Below are 13,017 nucleotides of genomic sequence, written 5' to 3' on the forward strand. Positions count from 1 at the left end.
GGAAAGAGAAAACAAGCTGTCAGGTCCAGGACTCAAGTTGTGGTCAGTCTTGTGAGAGTCCAGTGCCTTAATCACCACAACACCTGCTGGCCCCGAGCTCCATTACACTTTTTATTTTATTTTTTTAGAGAGTTTTGCAATAGGGTGCTTGACATTTTAAGAGACTTTATAATAACAATATACTTTTTTCTGTTAATATTGTGGATTACACAGATTAATTTTTCAAATGCTTAACCAACATTGCTTTCCTAAGATAAATTCAGTTTGGTGTACTATACTTCACAAATATGTATGGGGGGAAGGAGAATTTGAAGACGCTAGATTTGCTAACATTTTAGAATTTTACTAACATTTTAAAGATTTTTGCATCTATGATCATGAAGTATATGAATCTGTAATTTTTTAAGAAGTTTTTGCCTTAGGATGTGTGCACTTGCTGAAGAGACAGACAGTGAGATGGAAAATGAGAAATCACCACCCAGGGAGGATGGCCATGCTGCAAACCCTTCTCCTCCTGGGTTCTTGAGCATGCACACATTTGTGTCCAGCATGATTTTGGTCACTGGGCCCAGGACTCAAACCATGGTTGGCCATGTGGAGTCCAGCAGTATAACCACTACACCATCTGCTGGCCTCTGTAATTTTCTTTTAATGTCTTTGTTTGATTTTGGTATCAGAGTTATATTAGCCTAGTAAAACTAGTTGAAAATTCCCTCCTCTTCCACTTTCTGAGAGAACTTATGTAAAATTGGCATTATTTGTCCTTAAATGTTTCATAGAATTAACTATCTAGGCCTGGAGTTTTCTTTGTGGGAAGGTTTTTCATAACAAACTTAACTTCCTTAGTAGATACCAGCTCTGGCAGGTAGATTTAAAATGGCTGATGATAAGTTTATTACCTCTCAGCTCTCCATTCACCGGTCAGTGTATGCTGTGCAATAAACAGAATTCACTGATGCATCTCTCCTTTGCAGTGAGTGCAATAACGTGCTCTCTCAGTAGAGGGCAGTGGAGTGACACTGCTGTTTCCCAGGCTCATGGTAGGTCAATGATGTTAATGTAAGGACATCTGGGAATCTCTCCAAACCCCATCTACTGGCCCAGCACATGCAGACCCTTGGTGATAACTGCAGCTTCAGTCTGGCCTACCAGTAATTTTCCCGTGGCCCTCTACCCAGACATAGGTTCCCTGAAGCCTTCCTGACCTTCACCCGGTTTCAAAGACCTCCTGTATGCACTGGTGTCCGTTTCCTCAGCCAGGTCCTGTGCACCTTGGCTGCAGCCCAGAGAGCAAGTAGTTACTAATTCTACCCTGGGCCAATCAGTAGAACTTTCCTGTCCAGTGGGCTGAACTACATCTTCTCTAAGGAGATCAGAATCCCCACTTTGAGAAGAGGGCCTCTCCAAGTTTATCCTTTCTTAGCAGGTATCCTAATGGTGTCATATGGAATTTCCTTTTATCTTATGCTTGTTAGTTCAATAATTTTAAGTTTCACTGTAGGGCTCACCATAGAGATGGGGGAGGGTAGAGTGAGAAATCACCCCCCTGGGGGAATGGCCATGCCACAATCCCTTCTCCTCCATTCTCTCAGGATTTGGGGCATACCTAGCATATTTCCCATGCCACTGGTTCCAGGAATTGAACTGCACAGTTGGCCATGTGGGATCAAGCCAGCTTGACCACCACACCACTAGCTGGCCCTATTTGAATGCTTTAAACTTTCCTCTGTATAACCTACTGCATAGTTCCTACTTCCTGACTGGACACAGATTGATAAAGCTCCCAAGACCCTTGCCTGCTGATATTCATGCCCATGTATAATCCCCTCCCTCTTGGTGTGTACTTTAGTGACTTGCTTTGTGGATTAGAACACCACAAAAGTGATGGAATGTGGCTTCCAAGATTAGGTTGTAAAAGATCTAACTTCTTTCAGGCTCTCTGGCTCATTTTGGATAAGCCAATTTACCGTGTTGTCAGCTACACTACACAGTCTCATATGGCAAACTGATAATAGCCTCCAGCTAGCAGACAACAAAAAACTGAGGTCCTCATTCCAACAATTCCAAAGAAACCAAATCCTGCCAGCCATCATGGAAGCGAGCTTGGAAGCAAATCCTTCCCCCTTGAGGCATGAGATAACCATAATATAATGCAGCCAACACACCTAGGTTGCATGCAACCTGAGCGACCGACTGAAGCAGAGGACCCTCTTAAGTCACATTCAGATTCCTGAACCAGGTAACTGCAGTGATACCACAACTGGGTCCATGTGGGAAAGGTCCTGGTTCATGCCCCAGGACCTCTCTGAGTATGCCAGTGTCATGTATGACAATGATCTGGACAAAGGAGCCTGAGGGTGGTGTTAAGATCCTGTTGAAGGCATCTCTCTCATGGAAGAAATAAGCTTAAAAAAAAAAAAAAAAAGTACAGGTTCCTAATCCACAGAAACTGTGAAATAATGTGTTAAGTCATTGAGGGTTATTTAAATTTTCCTTATATCAATTTAAGCTGTACTTTTTAAGGAATTCAAGACATTATAGTCTAATTTGCTAATTTTCTTCAGACAGAACAATTTACTTGCTCAAAAAATACTGGGTAGTGGGAAAAGTCATGGCACATTTTTTTGCATAGAAAAATACGTCATAACTTTTCCTATGACCCAATACTATTTTATAAAGGCAACCACACAGTGGTTGAGTGTTTTGGAGAGCCAGATCCCATATGGTTGATTAAGGTTTGAGTCCCAGCCTGGCAGCTTAAAGAGTACACCAGGCACATGTGCATGCCCAGGGTCCTAATAAGATGGAGAAATACAGGAAAATAGATTGCGGTTCAATCATGCCCTGCTGGGGAGTGTTTCTCTCTCTCTCTCTCGCTCTCTCTCTCTCTCTGGTGAGAGCACTCACCCACTGGCTACAACAAACAAACAAACTTGGGAAACAAAATGTATATCCACACAAAACAATATATACAAATGTTCATAGCAGTTTTATTTGTAACAGTCCAAAATTTGAAACCCAAATGTCCTTTGATGAGTGCATGGTTAAACAACTGTGGTACATCCATACCGTGTTTACTATTCATCAGTATAAAGGTACAAACTGGTAATAGATCTAACAATTTTGATGGATTTCCAGGGAATTATGCTAAATGAAATGAAAAAAAAAGCCCATCTCAAAAGTTTATAAACAAGAATTCCACTTATGTAACACAGAATGACAAAATTACAGAGATGAGTAACAAATTAGTGGTTGCCAAGGTTTAAGGATGGGAGAATGGGGTAAGGTAGGGAAATGGATGTGACTATAATAGCATGAGGGGTCACTGAGATGAAAAATGATTATATTTTGAGTAGTGGATCCACAAATCTACATGTGAGAAAGTTGCATAGAACTGCACATACACACACTCAAATGAATACATGGAACCTCTGATATCTAAATCAGATCTGTGGATTGTTAATAAATGTTAACTTCCTGCTTTTGTATTATTATACTATAGTTATGTAAAAATGTTATCTCAAATGCAATCCTGTGAAGGATGTGGTCCTATTATTTTTGCAACTTCCTATGAATCTGCAATTATTTAAAAATGTTTTAAAAACTATTTTGGTTGATCTTATCCAGTCTCTTGGGTTTAACTATTTTAAATAATCCTCCACCCCCTCATTCTCCATCCAATTCTCACTGAGGTTGACTTTAAAGAGCTGAAGAAAGTGAGTCACCTAGTCATGAAGGTATCCCATGGATATTGTGGATATTTTGTTAAAGTGCATGAATGTTATATTAAAAGGTATTAAATATAAGGAAAACACAATCTTTCTGGACTTTCATTTTCTTAAATTTCCTTACTTATCCATGGTTATTCATCTTCCTTCTTCCTGATCTGAATAGTCACATGATGGCTTATATAAGATTACAAGTTTTATAATGTCTGTTCTAAGCAATGGGGTACAGGGTTTTAAGCCAAATTTAATCCCCTGTAATGTGTATATATTCTATGACATCCTAGACAAATCTTGTTAACTGCCCGTTCTTACTTTTCAAATCCATCTTTTCGCCTTTCCCACTTGGCCATGCTTTACCTAAACTGACGATCTGCTTTCTCAGCTAGACTATCTCCAGCTTTATCTTTCACACTTCTGCCAAAGGAGTTTCTCTAAAAATCCCTAAATGTTCACATTATCTAAATTCTAAGACTCCCTACTAGGTCTCTTTACTATCAAAGTCCTTCATAGAGGTCCCCACCTACATCTAGTTGTGACATGGGGGAAATTCTGAGGTCTCTGTTTTCTTATCTACAAGTGGTAAAGGTGATGGTCCTAAGTTCTAATACACTTAACACTTAGAACTGCAGGAATATTTTCCACACTGTCCTTCTAGAGAAAGGGCTCATGTTTCATTGACTTTTAACATAAGGACCAGAACAGGCAGGGACTGAGTAAATGAATAAAACTATTAAAAGCCCAGTGAAAATGGTGTTAAGATCCACCCAGGCAAGTCTCTTATTCATAGTGAGGGCCATAGAACTGTCTTCATACTTCTTTTTCTTTAATTTTTAGTTTTGCTACAGGATGTGTGCATTTAATGGAGAGAAACTAATAAATCTCCCCCTCCCCCCAGGTGGGATGGCCACACGCCTCTCAAGATTTTTGGGTACACATGCAACGTGCACCAAGAGTGTTTCTCAAGCCACTGAATCTGGGACTAGAACCATGAAGATGGCCATGTGGAATCCAGCCACCTTAACCACCATGCCACCTGCTGGCCCCATACTTTTTCTGTAATATATTGCTTCGTATTATTTAGGTATTTGTCTTATTTTCTCCACTAGACAGTAAATTCAGTATTATATACTTCCTCATCTTCCACAGAGAAGTTCTCTATACTGAAGGCCCAGCTGCAGTGGTACAGGTGCCACTATACAATACTGGAGCCATATGTGAGGTCCACGTTTGAATTCTAGGTTGACCTGAACATGCAAGGTGTACTTGTGCACACCTGCAATCCTGACTGGACTGGGGGACTGGGAGATGGACTGCATGTGTCAAGAGTCTGTCAAAGGTACCTGGCTTGCTCATTCTCTCTCATGAAATGAAAGAAAGAAACCTAAAAAAGAAAAGAAAGGGAATGAATGAATGAACTGACAGAATAAGGAATACTTCAACCTTATGGCGTTTATTCATTTCTTTCAAATTATCCCCAAAGATATATAGATGAGACAGATGATTATTTAAAATTCCAACTTCCTTAAAATGCCCTGGTAGCCTTGCTAGGCCAAAGATATAACAAGAAAATCAAGATAATTAAGATATACCATAAACTTAATATTGACACTAAACAACTTTTAAGGTGGACAAATAATTTTATTTTGTGCATGCAAATACATGTCAAGTACTGCAAACTTTTTCCATCAATTTTCTCTCAAACACTGAAAATCATGATGCTCTATTTTGTGAACAGCCAAAGCTAATATCTCTTCACTTCAGTGCTACGGCAAAAACACACAGAATTCACTCTTTGCTATTCACTATCATCACAACCCTCATTGTTCCATCTCTGCCCTCCCCCCATATACAGGCCTTATAAGTCCTAGCCTTCCCCCATTTAATCCTATTCCTATAGCACAAAGGGAAACATTACAATTTGGAAATTCAAATTGAAATAAATGGAATAGAATTTATTCCCATATATATTCCCCATTTCATTGTACAGAATTATTTTAAATTATAGTTTTAAATAGAAGCTGAGTATATGCCTTAAAAATGAGCATTAAATCCATCTTAGAGATGGTGCCTGCTTTTTACATGATGGGTGTACACCATCTTTAATTTCATTTACATTTCAATCGAACAATAGATTTGCAAAGAAAATGTCTAATACAGACGTAAAAATATTCACACTAGAGCTTCACAATCGGTTGTACAATTGACAAACAGGCCTCTTTTCCCAAACTTTCCAGCTAAGCAAATTTATAAAATGTAATCAATGCAACAAGAAAAACATTTCTCTTTCACTTCCAGGGAAAAGAATATGCAATAAACAGTATAAATGCAGACAGCAGTTGCTGCGAGCTAACCACGATACTCCCAAGTGGCTGTACAGTGGATATGTGCAGTACAAATAAAAGCCACGTGTGTTGTATCACAACTACAGTATAATTGTTTGCCCAGCTAAGAGAATGCATGCACTTCCATGCCTTGGGTTATAAAGTGAGGCCTAATTCTTGACAGGTTGATGGAATATGTGCAAATGACCTTGGCTTTTGGCAGTACTAAGTGCAGCCAGTGTCTGTGTTTCACTGGTTTGGGGACATTTTAAAATTTTGTTTTTTAAAAAAAGAAAGAATCTTTCAATTTTGGATTTGGGGGAATAACTGCTCTTGGAGTAAAAATAAGACTCCACGCAAATGTGGGGTGTTCTGATCCGTGGCTTTGACTCCTTGTATTCCCTTGCCAGCAAAGGGATACAAAGAAACCACTAGTATAAAGGAGTTACCAGCAAACTTAGTCAATTTATCCAGAAAATGAGATACTCTTTGAGCATGTTCATTTGTGTTCTGCTTGCACAGGGGTCCTTAAAGAGAAGGAGTTACAGTAAGTGATCCCATCAACACCCTTTATTCACTAAAACACAAGAAAATTTCTTCCAGGAAATCTAATACGTAGTTGCAATGCAATTTTTCCTTTTAATGACAGTTACAAATACTGGAGATGGTCTGCTTAGAAAATGACTTGAAGAAGCTAGGGAAGAAATACTCAAAGTTGAAATCACATGCTGAATCTGATTGTTATAAATTTCACTGTTGTTAACAAGACAACATGAGCTTTAATATCTAAAATGAGAAAGCAAGCTAGATGGTTATTAAAATAATATTTTCAAATGTTTAAAGGGTTCCATTTTAAATTCCTACAAAACTGCTTATGCATCATTGTAATTTTCTTAAGGCAGAATATAAAATTGGGATGTGTTTTATATATTTAGCATCAACTTAAAATCTGAGTGAAAGTGACTAGATCCATACAAATGGAAAATTTCAGTTCTAATATGGAGGCTTCTTTTATTTTCTTTCTATGGTAATGGCTCCTAGGGGAAAAAAATCAGTGCCACTGGACTGATGAATTATCTTCTCTTGAAAATTACTGTTTATCCATAGCATTGAAAATAATAAGTCATGGCAGCAAAGGCAAGGCAATCTGCTTTGTTCAGGTACCAACTAGAAGAATGCATATGTAACTCTCTCTGGATTCATAAAATGAAATGAGATCACAAAAGACAACTACCACAGTATCTGAATGAGGCACATGGATTTAAAAATGGGACTTAGAAAATCAAAAAAAGAAAGAAAGGAAAGGAAAATATCACTTTCCTGCTTTCTAGACCTCAGACTACTTTTTCCTGATTAGACCACTGGCAACATATGCAGTTTAGTTACCAGTATTACAAACTTCTCTCATTCTGTATCCTGATTCTAAACACACATATACTTCACAACCTGCAGACAGAAGGGTCAAATAATAAGAAATGTCCCCAATTTTAACAGTCATGTTGAGGTCTAGTTTGTAATATTGTCCTCTATAATATCAATAGGTACCATTGTGAAGAAGGAACAGATGAACAGCTTTCTTCTAAAGTAGCAGAGAACCATCCAATGGCTTTACTTTACTTAAATCCACCATGACAAACAGAGGTGGTCACTACATAAAGAATGCAACACAGAATAATCTCACCATAGAAACAATTCCTATGTTGTTAGTGAGAAAAAGAGTAAATTTTAAAAAACAGAGAGTCATTGTTTTATGGGATCACCTGCTGCAAGACAAGCATTATTTTAATATAAATATTCTGAGACATACCAATAAGGTTGGCAGGTATATACATACACTGATGCAAATGTAATTTCACTGGACAAGTAGGCAAACACCTAAGCAGTTTATCCCAACCCCCTCCAGCAGAGCACAACCAAGTTTCAAAATTTCAATTTTAAAATTAAAAAGATAAGGTTAAATACACAAGATCAATTTATGTAGTATATATTCACCCTCAGAACGTGCTGAAGATGTTTTGTGTAGTTCTGTTGCACAGAGGGTTCTTTCCCTGAGGGCACATAAGGAGCTCTCAAACTGTTAATAGGTCTCTATTTTGTAACAAAATAGCAATTTTAAAATCTTAAAAAAAAATACATTACCTTCAACATGGAAGATCTCACTATTAAATATCCATGAAATAGACAGATTGGTTTGCATATCCTTTTTGGAATTACAAACAGCAAATAAAGTACATTGGAAGCATTTCAAATGTAAAAAGCACATATTTATAGAAAGGTTCTGATATAAATTATATAACAATCATGTTCCTGCAATATCCTAGGCTAATTTATAATGTCAGAAATAAGTTAATGTAACATGGTTTAAAACTCTTGTTCCTATTCATTTCAGGTTACAGAGTGAAATAAATAAAATGCATTGGTAAGGATGAGGAGCACTGGCCATGGCAAAAAGGTACAATACTAACCAAAGGAAACTAAGTCAAGGGTACTGTGCTGTTACACTACAAACAAACATCTTCATACACTTGAGTATTAAATAAATGTGTAAGATCTTCCATACTGACACCAGAATATCAAAACTACCCCTTTGTTTCTCAGGTATATTTACAACTTATCAGTCACCTTATGAGCATGTTCATTAAGACAGGTATCAAACACCAGTATTTACTCAATCTGATCAAGAAATTTCAGGGAAATGTTAACCCTCCCGCCCCTGGAAATGTGCACAAAACTGTTTATCAAAATCTTATCTGATACAATGCTGTGGTTTTGTAAAACAACTAAATAGCTCAGACGACCAATAACATGATCCTGTTTAAGCATCTTGCTAGCAGGAAAAGCCCTTACATACAGTACACCTGGTGAAAGATCAGCTTGGCTTAAAATATTCCAGTACAATTTTCAGAGTAAACAACTTCACAGAAGTTAATTAAAAAAATAATAATAATACAAGTCAAACTAATCTTAAAGTAACAAAGAAAAAACAAAAAAACTACAGATAAGATCACCAGGAAAGAATGCCCAGCTTTTGTTGCCAATGTTGACTGAAATTTAGGTTTCAATAAAATACTTCCCACAAATTTGGGGCATGGCTGTGTGAACATACTGCATATTTTGAGATGCCAAGTCAAAACAATTTCAGTCACATTTTAGCAGAGCAAAAATTATTCATTAAGTATGAATACATGTTACACACTGTTCTATTACATGGTTCATAGTTTTATCAACCTAACAGAAAAAAAAAAAAAAAAAAAAGAAGGAAAATTAAACCCCAACATGAAATAACAACAAATAATATTTAACCAAGATAATGCAATGAACATCCAAATTAATTAGTTTAAATTAAAAACCCAGCAATACCATCTTGTTAGTCAGTGCAAACGCTACATACAGGGTTTTCTCAAGAAAGCTGAAAGCACCTGATTCTTTTGCCAAGTCATCAGATTCAATAATGTACAGGCTTAAATCTGCATTTTAAAAAACTGCCATTACATTAGTGCATAATTTATCAAAATTGTAAAAACGATTCTGCATAACTTAGGAGAATTTAATATCTAGTATATCAGCTGAAAGACTTAGGCACTTGGTTATATTTTTAATTAATTACTCAACAAGTAGCCTGTGTATAAATATTAACAAAGCAGAAACTATTCTTGAAAAATGGAGAATTAAAAAAAAAATTAAATGTTACAGATAAAAGCACTGCACCACACTCCTACATATAATGCAGTAAAGAAAGCTAGTATATAACCCTGTAAAATTCTATGGTAAGAACATCTAACTCCACTCTTCAAAAGAAGAAAAGAAAAAAAGGAAAACAAAATCCATGCAAAGTTCCATGAAAAAGATAAATAAAGCAGCTGGAATGAGATGGAAATTTCTCTCAGTGAAACATAAAATAGAAATAAATAAGTTAATTAAGTCTACTTTCACTAGATGTATCATTGTAGGATCCTGCTAGTTTAATAACTGAGTTGTTAATTTTCTACAGAAGCCATTTAAAATAGGAAATGGCTCAGTTACTGCACCGGATTGCTACAAACTCATAAAAAGCTGCTTGAAGCTTAAGTTAAATGTTGTCCAGATTCCAATTATTTCTGGAAAGTGAACATGTTACCCTAGTAAAGTAAATTTTCTTTTTTTTATAATGCTAATGCAAGAGGGCTTGAAGTATCAAAGAGTCCACAGGAAATGGATGCCCCCAGTAATATCTTTTTTTTAAAAAAAATATACATTATATAATATATATTATATATATAAAAAGCTAGTGTAAATGCTTCCATGGTGTGGTCACAAATTTGAAAGATGAATCTCCTTTCAGCTGTTAACCATCTTCCCATTTGCAACAGGTTTTAAAAAGTCATTTTTATCTTCAGACATAACATGAGTTTTCAGAATGAGGTTGCCAACACTGACAGATGTGGTGATGGGGAGGCAACTTGCATTGCTAATAGACACTGGGAGTTTCTGGCTAAAGCAAGAAGTTACCGGCAGAATTGCTTTTTGTTCTTCCCTGAGAGAAAATAAACAAGAGTGAAAACAAATTAGCTTTAAGTGAAAACATCTAAGAGTAACCATACATCCTTAATAAATGTTATATCAAATGTTAAGAGCAAAGGCCTATCTTTACACTAATAAGTATCAGAAGTCACTAAGAAAGTCCCATTTTCCAAAAATTATAATAACAATAATTAAATACTGGCAACGGCTAAATTTTCAAGCTCAAGATTAAGCCAATATTTTTGACAATAATTATACAAAATGGGAATAGCCAAGAAAATCTTAGAAAATCTAAGAATGGTTTTTAAAGAGAAATTCTTTTTTTTTCTCTCTCTCTCTTTTTTTTTTTTGGGAGAGATTTTCGCTATAGGGCGTGTGCGCTTGTCAGACAGACAGAGACAGACATAGAGACAGAAAGTGAGAAATCACTCCCCAGGGGGGATGGCCACGCCGCAATCCCTTCTCCTCCATTCTCCTCTTGGGATCTTGGGCACGCACGCACACGCGCCCGGTGTGAGTTCTAAGCCACCGGGTCCAGGACGCGAACTACGGTCAACTACGTGGGAGTCCAGCGACATAGCCATTATGCTAACTGCTGGTTCCTTTAAAGAGAAATTCTTAATCTAGGTTTTAATTCTCCACTTTGTAGTTTAGAAGTCTATCAGACTGATGAAATATAACCTGATACTGGAGCACAGGCTAACTTTATCCCAACAAAAAGCAGTTTCAAGCTAGCAAAATGGATCACTTGGTTAGCTCAAATTTACCCCTTCTTTCCTAAAAATCCGTAGTGACCAAATCATTTCCTAATAGAAGGTCTTTCCTTCATAGCATAAGGTCAAAAATGAATTTAACACAACTATTTTCTTTAAATACTCATGTCCTATATGCCCATGGGTTATGAATTTTCTGTCTAACACTCACAGAATCACATGGTCTTCACCTAAACTCTGTCTCTTCTGCTTAAGTGGCTCCTTTTGGTGTTGCTGGACTGAATGCCCATTTTCCACTGCTGTTCCATTCAGCAACTGATCATTTTGAGAACTGATACCAAGCTGTATGTCCAGAATCTCCTAAGAAAAAATGTTAACACTTCAGTATGAAATACTTTATACTTCAAAATTTCAAATGAAAAAAAGCCTCCTAATTATCTAACTGTTGCACTTACTTCAATTTGTTCACTTTGTCCATCAGGTTCATCAGTATCAAGTGCTGAGAGCTCTAACTCAATATCCCTATCGGGCTTAGTATCAGTTGCATCTTCTGTATAATCACTCTGTATAAGAAAAATATTGATTTTATACCTGTTTAACCTGGGCTTCCTTTTTAAATTAAAATGAGAATTCATTAACTAATAAATTATTATTTTTTAAATTTTTATTGTATTTTATAGCATTTTATCACTGTTTTTTTTCTAAATTTATTTCATTTTTATTTATTCATTTATTTATTTTAATTTAACCACAGAGAGAGAGAAAGTGAGAAAGCAAGCCACCAGGTCCAGGACTTGAACTGTAGTCAGCCATGTGGGAGTGTCCAACGCTTTAACCACCATGCCACCTGCTGGTCCCATCTAATGAATTATTTTGAAAACCAGGACTACATACAGAGCAGGCGGGTAGGGTGGAGGTTAAGGTGACATGAAGGTTAAAGTGCCTAGATCCCACATGACTGGCTGTGTGGTTTGAGTCCTGAACCAAGCAGCTTGAGAATCATGCCAAGTAACATGTGTGTGCATGCCCCAAATCCCAAGAGATTCAGAAGGGACTGCACATGGCTATCCCCCATACGGCACAGTGATCTCTCACTTTCCCTCTTTCTGTCTCTCTCTGGCTAGTGAACACATCCTATAGCAAACTAACAAAGAAAGAAAGAAAGAAATTAAAAAATAAAAATCTGGGAGTACAATTTTACTTCTAGTCAGTCTTTTTTTTTTGCCAGAGGGTGCAATATGCTCATGAAAGAGAGAAAGAAAACCTACCCTAAAGGTCATACTGCTATCCCTTCTCCATTCTTCTATCCTGTCAGGATTCTGGGTATGTACTCACACATGCCTGATATATTTTTCAAGCCATCAGGCCTGGGTTTCAAACTCTGTGATCAACCATGTGGGATTGGGCTTTCTTTTCTTTCCTTTTTTTTTTTTAAAAGAATTATTTAATTTTATTTAGTCATTCATTCATTTTTAAATTTGACCAGAGAGGGACACAGAAAGAAAGAGAGGGAAAATGAGAAAGCAAGCCACCAGGTCTGGGACCTGAACCATAGTTGGCCATGTGGGAGTGTCCAGCGCCTCAACCAATGTACCACCTGCTGGCCCCCATGAATTGGGCTTTTTTTTTTTTTTTTTGAGAGATTTTCACTGTAGGGCGCGTGCGCTCGCCAGACAGACAGAGAGACATAGAGACAGAAAGCGAGAAATCACCCCCCAGGGGGGATGGTCACGCCGCAATCCCTTCTCCTCCATT

General features: G+C 37.1%; 1 protein-coding gene across 1 annotated transcript; it reads right to left on the bottom strand.

The window, feature by feature from the left end:
• Window positions 1-5,345: 5,345 nt before the first annotated feature.
• On the bottom strand, window positions 5,346-12,542 carry LOC102481878 (roquin-2-like). The gene is made up of 4 exons (XM_014591454.2): window positions 12,531-12,542; window positions 11,718-11,867; window positions 11,474-11,622; window positions 5,346-10,562 (listed from the first exon to the last, which is right to left on the bottom strand). The coding sequence occupies exons 1-4, from the start codon at window positions 12,540-12,542 to the stop codon at window positions 10,367-10,369; spliced, it is 507 nt and encodes a 168-aa protein (XP_014446940.1). The 3' UTR covers window positions 5,346-10,366.
• Window positions 12,543-13,017: the final 475 nt, after the last annotated feature.

The sequence above is a fragment of the Tupaia chinensis genome, unplaced genomic scaffold, assembly GCF_000334495.1.
Source record: "Tupaia chinensis unplaced genomic scaffold, TupChi_1.0 Scaffold000575_1, whole genome shotgun sequence".
NCBI lineage: Eukaryota > Metazoa > Chordata > Mammalia > Scandentia > Tupaiidae > Tupaia > Tupaia belangeri.

Coding starts and splice junctions, on each gene's coding strand:
- LOC102481878 (XM_014591454.2), bottom strand. Junction 11,623..11,717: donor GACAAAGTGAACAAATTGAA/GTAAGTGCAACA, acceptor ATTTTTTCTTAG/GAGATTCTGGACATACAGCT. Junction 10,563..11,473: donor GGTGAAGACCATGTGATTCT/GTGAGTGTTAGA, acceptor ATTTTCTCTCAG/GGAAGAACAAAAAGCAATTC.